This window comes from Sorghum bicolor, chromosome 3 (assembly GCF_000003195.3).
Source record: "Sorghum bicolor cultivar BTx623 chromosome 3, Sorghum_bicolor_NCBIv3, whole genome shotgun sequence".
NCBI classification, from domain to species: domain Eukaryota; kingdom Viridiplantae; phylum Streptophyta; class Magnoliopsida; order Poales; family Poaceae; genus Sorghum; species Sorghum bicolor.
This window is the reverse complement of record NC_012872.2, coordinates 62870021-62883985: the sequence shown is the minus strand read 5'-3', so window position 1 is coordinate 62883985 and position 13965 is coordinate 62870021. Positions and strand designations below refer to the sequence as shown.

The following is a 13965-nucleotide window of genomic DNA, read 5'->3' as shown; positions in this document are numbered from 1 at the left end:
CCGACGCGAAAAAACGAGTCTAAAGAAAGCCTTCCAAGGCCCAAAATCCCCAGGCCACGGCCACCTACGTTCCAGAGGTTGCGAGACTGACCTGCGACACAGGTTCGAACAGTCGCCTCAGGATAACTGAGTGAGGGATGACTGGAGATGAGCACAACAGAGGCCAAGGTCCGAACCCTACAGGGAGTCGGCGCATCTTTGCAAGTCATATCCGAGACCCATGCGGGTGTCACGAGAGTGGGATCCCATCGAGGGAGGCACCGAGCCCTCGGGACCTAACGAACGGTTCCAACATCCACTGTGACTGCCCTCGGGTACTTTTTGAGATGTGCCCATAAGGCCACTAGCCGACCCCTATCGAACGGGACTCGGACATCCACTCGGATCTACCCGCCTGCAGCTCCCGGGAAGTGTCGTCACTCGCCCACCGAGGGTAGTACGGCACGACCCACCCCTCCTCCGAGCGAAAGGAAGAATGAGGGACGAAATTACAAGACGGGAAAGAACCTGATCGACCCTTGCGGGGAAAGGGCTCGGGGGCTTCCTCGCACCACAGGAACAGGCACTACGTGTAAAGAACACGCAACCTTTTCCTTGAAACACTCCAGACTAAAGATGTCAAGGGGTGAAAGCCTTTGAAGGAATAACATCATTCCTCCAAAAGGCTCGGGGGCTACACCCGGCGGGTGCGCTCGCGCGCACCCCCCGGAAAAAAGTAAAAGGCTCCGAGTCGACTATAGTTCGAGAGAAGGGAACCTCTAAAGAGGTGACCTCACCCCTTCAGAGGCTCGGGGGCTACTGTTGGGTACCATAATAAGGGATACCCAAATCAGAGCAATGAAAAAAACGCAAAGGAACATACTAACCACAATCATCAGGGCCTCGGACGCAAGTTCCAACTCGCCCGACCCCTCAGGGCCTCGGACGCAAGTTCCGACTCGCCCGACCCCTCAGGGCCTCGGACGCAAGTTCCGACTCGCCCGACACCTCAGGGCCTCGGACGCAAGTTCCGTCTCGCCCGACCCCTTAGGGCCTCGGACGTAAGTTTCGACTCGCCTGACCCCTCAGGGCCTCGGACGCAAGTTCCGACTCGCCCGACCCCTCAGGGCCTCGGACGCAGTTTCCGGCTCGCCCGACCCCGTCCAGGCTCCGGCGCCGGACCCCACTCCGCCTAGGCAGCAAGACTTCCACCGCCCGGCGCCCATACCCACGACATGACAGACGCGACGGCTTCCATACCGCAGCAGGGCAAGGCGATGACTGTACCAACCACCCCGGTCACTGTGGCCTTACCTCTGTCACTGTACATCCATACCTCTTTCACTGTAGCGCACTACCGCACAGGAGAAAGGGAATGGGTGAGGTAAATCAGCACCACTGTTTGTGGTCATTTCCCACTGTTGACAGGATATGCAGCAGTACTGGCGATCCGACCCCCGCGACCCCTACAGGACTCGGTAACCCTATACAGGAACAGCCATGCCGTCAACCATCCCTCAAGGACGAGATGGACCAGCTTCAACAGGGTCGGGACTGAGGTTTCACCACTCAACAGAAGAAATCTACTCTTGTAAAAACCTGTCCTCCCCTTGAGACTATAAAAGGGGAGCCAGGGTTCACAACTGAGGCACACGCACAAGTCCAGAACACACACACACAAATACACTCACACGCACAACACTCCTTCATAGAGCAGCGATCCGCACTCTGTCCATCACCAAGCCGAGACTTGGGGCTTACCCCTCTCTCGCAATCTGCTTGTACCCCCTACTACAAGCACCCTTGGGTGCAAGGTTATACAGGACCCTCGATCGCACTGGACGTAGGGCATTCTTGGCCCGAACCAGTATAAACCCCCTGTGTCTCACTTGCATCACCATCCAAGCTCGGTCGGTCACGCAGACTTATACTTGTTAGTGCCTAGACCACGAATCTAGACGCCGACATGATGATTATTAGGATCATAATACATTATTCTAGTTTTTTTTTAAATGTGGAGCTGGAAGGTTTTTTCATAACTTATAAGTAGCTGTCATTTAACTACTCTTGCTTAAGGTAGCTTCTTACAGCACCTGCCTATTTGTTATTGATTTCTGATACCAATTACATTTAAGAAACAAAATACTTATCTGATTTGCTGCACAGAGTTTCGTGTGCTTTTGAGCAGATAATTGCAGCATCAAAATGCATCACTTAGAACTACCACATGTGTCAGTTTCTATTTTTCTAACTATGTTTATTAGTATTGGTTTATAATTGGCCAATTTAGGCAGCTTCTTAAAAGGGTATTCTAAAAGGTTCATTGATAGTCAGAATGAAATGTATTGCCAATTTTGTATCAAGAAGAAAGCATGATCTCAGATTCATGGTTATTACTTATTACTCGTGTTATTTCTGGTCTGGAAAAACATGTTTATAAGATTAAAAAAGAAGAAGGAAGGATTCGACAGAGATGACTCCAATATTTGTAAGGGCACTCACAATGCATACTCTATCATAGAGTTTAAAGTTATTTATTACCTCGAACAATGTGGACTTAGAGTCTAAATAAGATTTGAAGTCTTATTTTTTCTACCTCTTTCTTCAATAAATATGTTGCAACATCAGCAAAATACCATTAATAATATGCAATTAATTGTTTTGGACTCTGTGATAGAGTCTTGCATTGTGAGTGCCCTAACCGCAACTAACAATCTTCACCTCTTTACCTCACTTCCACCTCCATCACCATCACCTTCCCCAACTATTCCAACCCTTCCTCTTTAGCTTTTCTAATAGGCACATGGATTGGATCAAAATTGCTTTGATTACGTTAACAGGGGTTTGAATTGAACAAGTCATTTTTTTAAAAGAATCTGACAGCGCTGAGGCTTGATTCAACTTGACTGTTAGCTTGACTGTAAAACTGATGGTATGATATTCAAAATTGAGTTTGATCGATATGAAGCTGTTTTGCAGGAACATCTATTGAACTTAGGCTTTGCTTGTATCCATAGAGCTAGTAATTAGCTGCTAATAATTAGCTTCTTCAATCAAAAGAGGTCTATCTAATTGTTAGCTGAATATCCAACTAGCAACTATTTCACTAGTTTGACCAAACTAGCTGATAGCAGCTAATGTTAGCTATAAACTATTAGCTAGCTAAGAGCATCACCAGTAGGCAGGCTACTTAAACAGATTATCTATCCTATATTTGGGTAGTGTAGACCACAGAATCTACTTCAATAGGCTATTTATTAGACTATCTACTTTTGTTAGCTTAACAAATTTCTCTCTCCACTACCTACTTTTGTTGGGTCAATAGTGGCTACTTATTTTTCTTTCCCCCGATGTTTCTCTCCTTTTCGTACTCACATGGTGGCACCACGCCCGCACTACTCTCAATGGTGCGGCGGCCTTGCTCCCAGCCAGCGGCTCTTCTCCTATCCCTTGCATGGTGGCGCTACTCTCAATGGTGCGGCGGCCTTGCTCCCAGCCAGCGGCTCTTCTCCTCTCCCTTGCATGGTGGCGCTCCTCTCGGCAAGCGGCACCCTCCACCGCTCCTCTCCCCTCGCTACACGGCGGCCCTCTAGCGACTCCCCTCCTCACCCTGCGGAGTGCGGCCCTCAGTGGCTTTCTCCCTTGACGGCTCCCCTCCCCTCCCGATGGTGGCACAAACCTAGGATCCACCTTGCGGCGTGGAGCCCTCAACGGCTTCCTCCCTCGGCAGCTCCCCTCCCGTCCCGACGGTGGCACGAACCTAGGATCTAGATTGTTCCTGTCCCCAACTCCTCGTGCGGCAGCCATGGCTCTCCTCCACTGGTGCCCCTGTCTCCGGCGCTCTTAATGGGATGGCCATGACTCTCTTTGGCCGGCGCCGCTCACTGTGGCGACCATCATGGCAACTCATCTCCTATCAGCAAGCTATCCATGTTTGAGTTCGTCTATGACGACAAGAAAGAGGATGATACATATTTAGAAGTCATGTTTTAGGTAGTACCATTAGAATTAGAGGTAAAATATAGGTAATACAAAAATATGTGACTATCTAGATAAATATTTAGATAGTCTAGTATTGCTGGAGATACTCTAACTAGCCAGTGGATCCAAACATATATAGCTTAGATTTGCTAATATCCAGCCCCCTCTTGAAACATGACCGTTCACCGCCTGCCTGGCTGCCATACGTGTGGCTTTTGTTCAATTGTTCTTTTATGTCACGTGGTGGGAAGTTCAAGCTACCGCAACGACCTGGTAGATGGTAGTGCAAGTGGGGTGATAAAGAGGAATCCTATCTTTGCTTTTATTGGATTTTGTTACTTGGTCGTCCGGAATTTTCAATAGTATTGATGAATAATATGAAATATCTGCATTCACTGTTAACTATTAAGCACTGCCTCGTGCCCTCGTCATCTTATTCCCATATCCAGCTAGCAGCGTCCCACCAACTTGCCAGTTTCGTTCTGAGAAGGGAAAAAAAGGGCTCGTGATTTGGTCGCCAAGGGAACAAGTCACAGAAAATGTCACCCGAGCCTACCTAGAACCATGTTGTCTCTCGGACATGCAATTATGCAAAGACGGGACTTGCAGGTCCATCTGGTACATCGCTGGAGGACCTGTGCGGCCAACCGAATGGGGTCGGTCAACGGAATGTTCGATGGTTCATCATCATCGTGTACTCGTCGTCCTGGAACCTCTGCGGGGTGCCGGCTCTGCTGGTTGCGTAATTCCTTGGCGTCTCCATTGGTGCGCGATCGATGCATCCAACCTGGCAATAGCAAATGGATCGAAGGTGACTCTGTGGTGAGGTCAGCACATAAACATCCCTGTCGAATCGCCTCATGAACCATGAACGAACGGGTTGATGACAACGACATCTACGCAAGTTGCAGACAGATGTATACAGCGTTCGGGTTCACACACAGCAGACAACGCATTGCGTGCAACTACTAATTCCAAAGGCTCATTTCGGCAAGCTACCGGAGAAGAAGAAGGCTCACCCCGTTCCGATTGGGAATGAGACGTTGGCGACCTTCCGAGCGGAAGAAACATCCGACGCGGTTAGGACAGGCAGTAGGGCACGTCCTAGTTCTGGGCTTCTGGCTGACCGCAGCCGTAGGTTCTTCCTTTCGTTTCATGTGTTTGCTACCACCACACGCAACGCAACGAAATAGCTAGCCGTCGTCGTCGTCGTTGCGCCATGGCAACCGAAGTTGGTGGTGAGGCTGCAGCTGCCGCTTGCCGTGCTGTTTTCCGCCTGTTCTTGTGTTACATATCTTAGGCCCTGTTTAGTTTCCCATCCAAAAATTTTCCATCCATCCCATCAAATCTTTGGACACATGCATAGAACATTAAATGTAGATAAAAAAATAAACTAATTACACAGTTTAGTTAGGAATCGCGAGACGAATCTTTTAAGCCTAGTTACTCCATGATTAGCCTTAAGTGCTACAGTAACCCACATATGCTAATGACAGATTAATTATGCTTAATAAATTTGTCTTGCAGTTTCCTGACGAGCTATGTAATTTGTTTTTTATTAGTTTCTAAAAACTCCTCCCGACATCCTTCCGACACATCCGATGTGACACCTAAAGAATTTTCATTCCCAATCTAAACAGGCCCTTACCTAGCGCTGGCTACCTGCCGTCGAAAGCTCTGACCAAACACGTTTCTGCGTACCTATGATTAGGTCTTGTTTAGTTCAACCTGAAAACCAAAAAATTTTAAAGATTCCCCGTCACATTGAATCTTGTGGCACAGGCATAAAACATTAAATATAGATAAAAATAAAAACTAATTACACAGTTTAGCTGTAAATCATAAGACGAATATTTTGATCCTAGTTAGTCCATAATTGGATAATATTTGTTACAAATAAACGAAATTGCTACAATACCGAAAATTTTTCACTTTTCCGAACTAAACAAGACCTTAGCAATTTAGGGCCCTTCCAATGTTCCACTAAATAAAATATGACTAATATTCTATGGATCATCAAGCCCTGACTTCTGCGCGGTCAATCTTATACAACAACCCTAATAAAAAAAGTGAAGAAAAGACCCGTTCCTAAGCGCACGTCGCGGCGCCCGCGTCCGCTGCGGCCGACTGCCGTCGCTTCGGCAAGCGAAAGTAAGAATTCTGCACGGGCCAGTACAAGCAAAAAAACCACCCCACGGCAAGAGCATCTCCATGGGTTTTGTATAAAAAACAAAACATTGTTTTAATTTTTTAGTAAAAAAGAAAAAATACCGAGTATAGCACTTTAAGAATAAAATTATTGCTAAATATTTTCACTAACTCATAAGTTCCGCCATTTGAGATAGATATGTATCCGCTCTCCTTTCAGTGTTTCTACCAAGAGATCGGAGTAAGTTGGGCAATAAATTAAATAATTAAAGAGTTTTAGATCAGAAAACAATAAGAGACAAAGAATCATTTAAAAAAAATAGTTGGTTCAAAATAATCTAAATTTCCCAATACAAAATCGTTTAGAAACTATTATAGGAGACCGTTGGAGAAAGATAAAATTTAATATTGCTATTTCTTCTATTAACTCGTTCGATCTTTTAATTAAATTTGGAAGTCCTGATATTTATTTTTTTTTAGCGAAGATTGAAAAAAAATTGTTCTCTAGCAACTCCCTGTCTCTTCCACACTTGAAAAAACGACACTAGCAAATAAATATACATCCTATCCATCTGAAGGTGGAAGGACATGGCGAAGAACAAGTAGAACATGTTTTCCAATGCAAGTATATATGAGAAAAAGGAAGTAAAAAAGTGGTTTGAGACTTATGGTGATTTGTAAATAATTTAGAATTTTTTATACAAATTTGTCTTTTATATTTTTATAAGTGAGATTTTAGAAATTGTTGGAGTAACCCAACCGATATGGTTCCAACCTTTTGCTACCACTTGGAAAAGACATCGATTTATATATATTTTTTGGAAGCTCTAACTGGCTCAACGCGTCCAGGTCCCAGGTCCAGCCCCCGGTCTTGGCTTATTCGCTGGTGTTGGTTTGGTCGTAGCCACCGGTAACGGAGCGGGCGACTAAAACGTTGCACAAGCGCGCCGCACCACCGCAAGCGAGCGGGGCCGTGCCATGTCGTCTCCAGCGCCAACGCCGCCGGCTACGCCATCTCCTTCACCACCGGCTCCGGTGACGCCCACGCCATCGCCGCCGTCTCCGGCGCCGGTCCCACCCACGCCATCGCCGCAGCCGCCTACTCCGGCGCCGGTGCCACCCACGCCATCGACGATACCGCCAACTCCGGCGCCGGTCCCGCCCACGCCATCGCCGATTCCGCCTACTCCCGCGCCTGTGCCGCCCACGCCAACGCCGTCCCCTCCTCCTCCTCCGTCTCCGTCTCCCCCACCGCCAGTGACGCCTTCCCCGCCTCCGCCAGCGAGCGTACCAACACCATCTCCAACTCTACCGGCATCTCCTCCTCCGCCAGCGAGCGTACCAACACCATCTCCACCTCTACCGGCATCTCCTCCACCACCTGCGTCCGTGCCAACGCCATCACCTCCTCCGCCCGTACGCCGCCCGCCTCCTCCCAGTAGTGTCCCGGCGTCGCCGCCACCTCCTGATTCCGTCCCATCTTCGCCGCCGCCCCCTAATGGCGTCCCGGCGTCACCCGCGCCTCCGCCGTCACATCTGTCAGTGCCTCCACCTCCGCCGCCGGCCCCGTCGACATCATCGCCCTCCAAGTCGTCAAGCAACGGCACCGCGGTGGGCATAGGCGTCGCCGTCGCGGCGGTGGTTGTGCTTGGCCTCGTCGCCGGGCTCATCTACTGCTTCGTGGGCAGGAAACGCCGGCGGCGGTCGCCGCCGCCGTCTCAGGGGTTCCCAGGTACGTACTACACGCGTGTGTACAGATACACCGCGGTCGCCTTTGTTCCTTGGCATGCGTGCGATCAACAAGGGTAATGTTCCGTCGTGGCCACGTTGATGCGACAGTACGCGTCGCGACTCGGGAGTTCGGAACGCCGAACGCGGGTCCCACCCCTAGCTTTAGCGTGGTGAGTGGTGACCGTGGTGACAAAGCGCAATTCCACGGGCCATAATTCCCTCCGCGTATCGCGGGTGACGGTCACATCGACGCGAGGTGGCATCGCGCTCGATCATGCGGCGTGCTTGCCGACTCCCATGGATGGCGAGCTGCTTGCACGCACGCACGCAGCTGAAATGGTGCGCGTTCGCGCCACTTTTGCTCTCTAGATGCTGCTGGACTGACCGATCGGTCGTTCTGCTCTTTTCTTCTTGTCCCTGGCACACCAGGCGAGTTCTACGACCCGCGGCGTCCGGTGACGCCGCCGTACATGTCGCACGCGCCGTCGACGACGCCATCCTCGACGCCGCCACTGATGCACTCGTGGCAGAGCAGCCGCGGCCCGTCCGAGTCGCCGATGCCGCCGCTGAACCCTTCGCCGGCCATCACGGGCGGCACGTTCGCGTACGACGACCTGGCGGCGGCGACGGACGGGTTCTCGGACGCGAACCTGCTCGGGCAGGGCGGGTTCGGGCACGTGTACCGCGGCACGGTGGGCGGGCAGGAGGTGGCCATCAAGAAGCTGCGCGCCGGCAGCGGGCAGGGCGACCGCGAGTTCCGCGCCGAGGTGGAGATCATCAGCCGCGTGCACCACAAGAACCTCGTCTCCCTCGTCGGCTACTGCCTCTACGGCGAACAGCGGCTGCTCGTCTACGAGTACGTGCCCAACAAGACCCTCGAGTTCCAGCTCCACGGTACGGACGCTCTCGCCAAATGCATCTCCATCTCCTGAATGCCGTGCGGCCGATGGCTGTATCGAAACTTTGTCACTGCATGCGCCTGGTGGGTCTGACATTCGAGCTTGATCTCAGGGAGTGGCAGGGCGACACTGGACTGGCCTCGGCGGTGGAAGATCGCGGTCGGCTCGGCGAAGGGCCTCGCCTATCTGCACGAAGACTGTGAGTTCTTCTTGGCTCTTGCCCTCTGTTCCTCTCCGCGAAATTTTTTAAGCTTCTGTCCCTGACAAATCGGGCTGATTTTTTGTTTGCTGTCAGGTCATCCTAAGATCATCCATCGTGACATCAAGGCGGCGAACATCCTTCTGGATTACAACTACGAGCCAAAGGTAGACCCTAACAGCCAAAAATCTTTTAGCCTGCATGTTTGACTGAAAGATGCACTTATTTTGGTACAGGTTGCAGATTTTGGGTTGGCCAAATATCAAGCAGCCGAAGTCACCGCTGTTTCTACGCGCGTAATGGGAACTTTCGGGTAGATCTTTCTGTGATGTTGGCACACCGCACACCTAGCAATTTGCGCATACTTCATAACCTGCTGACGCATGATCGAACCAATGCATTTAGTGACATTAGACTGAATTTGTGCTGTCTTTTCTTGTTGTCTTCAGATATCTGGCGCCAGAATATGCTGCCACAGGCAAAGTAAACGACAGGTCCGACGTCTTCTCCTTCGGCGTGATGCTTCTGGAACTGATCACTGGGAGGAAACCAATCATGACATCTTCAGAGCATCAGCCTGAGACATTGGTTTCTTGGGTGAGTGGCCCTTCTTGCCAATGCTGCCCATTCTATGTCGTTGTAACATTCTGTGGTTCGTAATTCCGTATTATGGTGCCCTTCAAGTCTTACTCCAGATTCCAGAAGTTGTTTGCCTAAATTAGTTACCACCATATGAGTTATGACTGTGAACTAAATATCGGTACTGGTTATAAGTTGTTACATAACATCACGTTGATTCCCCATTCTATATGCAACGGCAATGAGCGATGAATCTCTTCCTTTTCCTGTCCAAACAGGCTAGGCCATTGCTGACAAGAGCTGTCGAGGAGGAAAACTACGACGACCTGATCGATCCGAGGCTGGAGACCAACTACGACGCGTACGACATGGCGCGGCTGGTCGCATGCGCCGCGGCCGCCGTGCGCCAGACCGCGCGGTCTCGCCCGCGGATGACCCAGGTAAGGCTCGTCACTCCTGCTCCCAGAACGTCGCACACTGGATGCAATCCGTGTCTGCAACTGCAAGCGTAACACTCGTTTCCCGCTCCCAAATGATCAGATCGTCCGGTACCTGGAGGGCGAGCTGTCGGTGGAGGACCTGAACGCCGGCGTGAAGCCGGGGCAGAGCGCGATGCAGCGGCCGGGCGGCGGCACGACGGACCAGATCAACCGGCTCAGGCGAATGGCGTTCGGGCCGGGCGCGGGAGGGAGCACCGGGACAGGGACCATCACGGAGTACGCGAGCAGCGAGTTCAGCGATCCCACCAGCGAGTACGGGCTGAACCCATCCAGTGAGTACACGGCTACCAGCGCGGGCGACACGGGCGAGGTGGCCGCGAGCGCGCAGGGGCCGCAGTGGCACGGCAGGCGCGCGGCCGGCGACACCGAGAGGATGAGCCGGCGCACGATCGGCAGACGCGCCCAGCCGTAGCACACTGACACCCGGCATTTTTTTTGGGCGCTTTGTCAGGCTAGATCGTGAATTCGTTGTTCGTTCGTGTACATGCGCGTGTCAAGGCTGTGGTATTGAATTTTGCTTCTCTCTCTCTCTCTCTACTTTTATATGGTTTCGGATTCATGCAATTTTTAGACCGGGTGAGTGGAGGTTTAAGTTGTAAATTGTATATACACTGGCGCTCCCTGGTAAATAAAAATTTGAGTTTGTTAGAAGCAAAGAAGGTTCCAACCAGTTGAGCTGGTGAGAAAAATCTAACTCTTATAACGACTCATTGCAACATGTTTTAAGGACAGATGGAGTAATAACTAAGAGAAAAGACTAATAATACACTCTGCTGCTGCTGACATAAATTTACACTCAATTTATCAACTCACTCGTATAGTAGTTAGCATAAATATTGCCCTCTTGTTTGTCTCACAAAATTTCTTAGTTTTCTTGTTCATAAGTTGGCTTTAAACTTACAGTCCGCTTCTCTTCTCTCTTCTTCCCACTATCCTCCACCTTTGCATCTAGGCCACCTATAACCTCTTGTTATGATTTAGTATGGTTACTTACATTTAGGTATATATTGTAGTATACTTGATACGGTTTGGTAGTTTCTATAAAAATAGCATACTTAAATTTCTCATTAACGGCGTGGCTAATCCACCTATGTTACAATGAAAATTACAAACATATATAATGTGCCATATTTGAGGCTGCCTCCTTCACTCTTTGCCAAGTTCATATTGGCAAAAGGAGTAAGGCTCCTCCCTCGATACGTCTTTAAGCTTTAGCCAAAATAAATCTAGTTATCCATGAAGTTACTATTATTTTCAACTTAGACATTGTTACCTGTGAGGACAACGGCGATGACTATGACAAGATCGTTATTGTCGTTGTATGCGCAAGGTCATTTTGCTATCTCTATTTTGTGATGGGGTTCTTACTCCTAGGCACTCCCTATGTAAATAGCGAGTTTGGATAGTTTATCTTACTGTCAGTGCGATGCATTCAGTTTAAATCTGAAATGTTGGATCTTAAAACATGATTAGTGTTTTGAGAATGTTCATGGGATCTAGTACAAGTATTGTACTCTCCGTTTGGTGTTTGCTGGGTATATGATCATCTAAAGCATCACCTACACTAATGAGTGCTAGAAAAAAGAAGAATATCAAATGACCTAGTTGTAATATTATCATCTTTTTTAATTTTTAGTTTTCTGTTTGTAATTTGAGGATATGCTATGTCAACCCAATAAGAATTGTCCTCTGCCATTCTTCGAACTTTTTTTTTCACCTGCATAATTTTTTTTAGCATACTCCTTGCTGTGTCGTTGCTAAATCGAATTGCCTGCTGGGAAGATATACAATGGCTTCAGTAGGTCTACAACAATTGGGCCTCCATAAAAAACAAGATGAGACTTAAAAACAAGTTTAGAGACCGGGATAACACAACTCAACAAGTTTGAGAACCTATATGAGAAGTTTAGAGATAAGTATGATACAACCAAACAAGTTTAGGTATGTAAACGGTCATTTTGCGAGTTTAGAGACTAGGATGACATATCCAAATAAGTTTAAAGACTGGTGATGGACTTTACTCTTTCTTTACATGATAGTTAATGTAGCTCAACGGGTGCTCAAATATTAGCATTTAAACAGCGCTAAAAAATATATAATGCAACCGCTAAGAGCCCACCTCGAAGCACCAATTGTACTTACCTAGAGACACACCATCCACAAAGAAACAAATAATATCTGTTCAGTGCTTCAGCCCAACAACTTTACTGGTCCCTATGTTTTTTTTTAAAAAAAAAGATACAATTCTAAACTAGTACCTGTTCACACTATTTTAAAATTAAATAATTTATATAAAATAGTATTAATACATACCATAGTAAATAAAAACTATTAGATTTATATATTTCCAATCCTCATTTTTTTTTCTATTACATCCATACTCCTGTGTTGTTTTCCCCCTTTGTTTTCTATGTTTGAAACACCACCTTTTCACGTATTTCTTGTGTCTTTTCAACCCCCCTATTTTCCTATTACATCCATACCCTTAATCATGTCCCCCCTGTTTTCTCGTCCTCCATTTCAAACAAGCGGATTTGGCTGCAATGGCAACTTGGCAAGGCATATGCCACGGCCACTCATCCCCAAGGAAAATGGCAGGTGCCTTTTGACAATGGTAGGAGAAAAAAAACTGAGTTTAGGCCTTGTTTAGTTCATAAATTTTTTTTGGGTTTGACTACTATAATAATTATTATTCAATCATAAATTAATTAGGTTCAAAAGATTTATTTCGTAAATTATAGATAAACTATAAAATTGATATTTTTATCTATATTTTATACTTTATGTATGCGTTCAAAGATTAAATTTAACGAAAATTTTTGAAAATTTTTAGAAACTAAACCAGACCTTAAGGGCGTCCCCAGCAGTGGTAGCGCTAGCAGACGTGGCCTTGAAAAAAGAATAGAAAAACAAAAACCTGATAATACACATGGGTATGCACGAAAGAACCTGGAAAAGCATAGACACAGAGTTTCTCGATAAGTGTGCGAGTCTAGCGACTGTGCACAAGCGAGTTAAATTTCCGGGCTCTCTCGTGGATACTCTTTATGATCCCCCTTTTATCCAAAATTTCCCAGCATTTCTTGCTTCGAGTTTCACGTGGGTTTCTTTACCGATAATCTTCTCATCTAATAACTAGGTGATCGGTGATGCGATCCGTGCGATCAACCCTTTTCCTTCTTTTCCTTTGAAAAAAAAATCCTCTCGTGGATTCGGCCACTCTTATTTAACGACCAATTTGGCCACTATTCGAACCAATAATCTGATGATAGGCTGTCCTTTGCTTGTTCGTTTGTTCCTTTGGCCTCCGATTCCATCGTCCTTCAGGCCGGTGTATCTTTGGATCGCCGATCTAAAAATACTACTGCGGTGCATGCAAGTGCGGAGTGCCGAAAGGCTGACGCGAACGGATAGAGCGAATCGCGTGCGCCTAGGTGGGTATCAGCCGCTCGTTCGTAGGCGCTGCTGCGTCGGACGGGACGATAGCGGCCGACCCGGCGCCGCGCCCCCCGTTTCGTGGCGCTGAAACGCTGCCTCCTCCTGCCGTGGTGACTCGGATTGAGAATTTGGGATCTCCCCACAAGCCCCCATCCGGCTTCTCGTGGCCGGGGGCTGTTCGCTTCGGTCCGCGCGTCGGGGGGCCCCTCGCTTTTCGGCAGCGTCTTTCGGCCGCAGAAGACGGCAGAACCATCTATCCTCCGCCGGGCGCCGGCTCGTGGCCATCCCTCCATTTCGGGTGAAATCGAATATAAACTCCGGTCAGTGGTCACTTTACCCCTGAGCTTTGCTTCCACTTTGCAGGCTGCCAGGCTCGCCGCACCGGGCACCAGCAATGGCAGGCGCACGGAGATCGCCGGGCACGGAACGGCAGTGGTCACTCCACCCTTGGCCCGCTGTGCTCGCTGCACGGTAATCATGAAATCACTATGAACGGACCCGACGGACCGAC

General features: G+C 48.6%; 1 protein-coding gene across 1 annotated transcript; it reads left to right on the top strand.

Moving 5' to 3' along the window:
* LOC8075580 (proline-rich receptor-like protein kinase PERK2) lies at positions 6934–10672 on the top strand. Its single transcript, XM_021455298.1, has 8 exons — positions 6934–7840; positions 8269–8733; positions 8851–8937; positions 9034–9104; positions 9174–9250; positions 9387–9534; positions 9795–9956; positions 10057–10672. The coding sequence occupies exons 1-8, from the start codon at positions 7087–7089 to the stop codon at positions 10426–10428; spliced, it is 2136 nt and encodes a 711-aa protein (XP_021310973.1). The 5' UTR covers positions 6934–7086; the 3' UTR covers positions 10429–10672.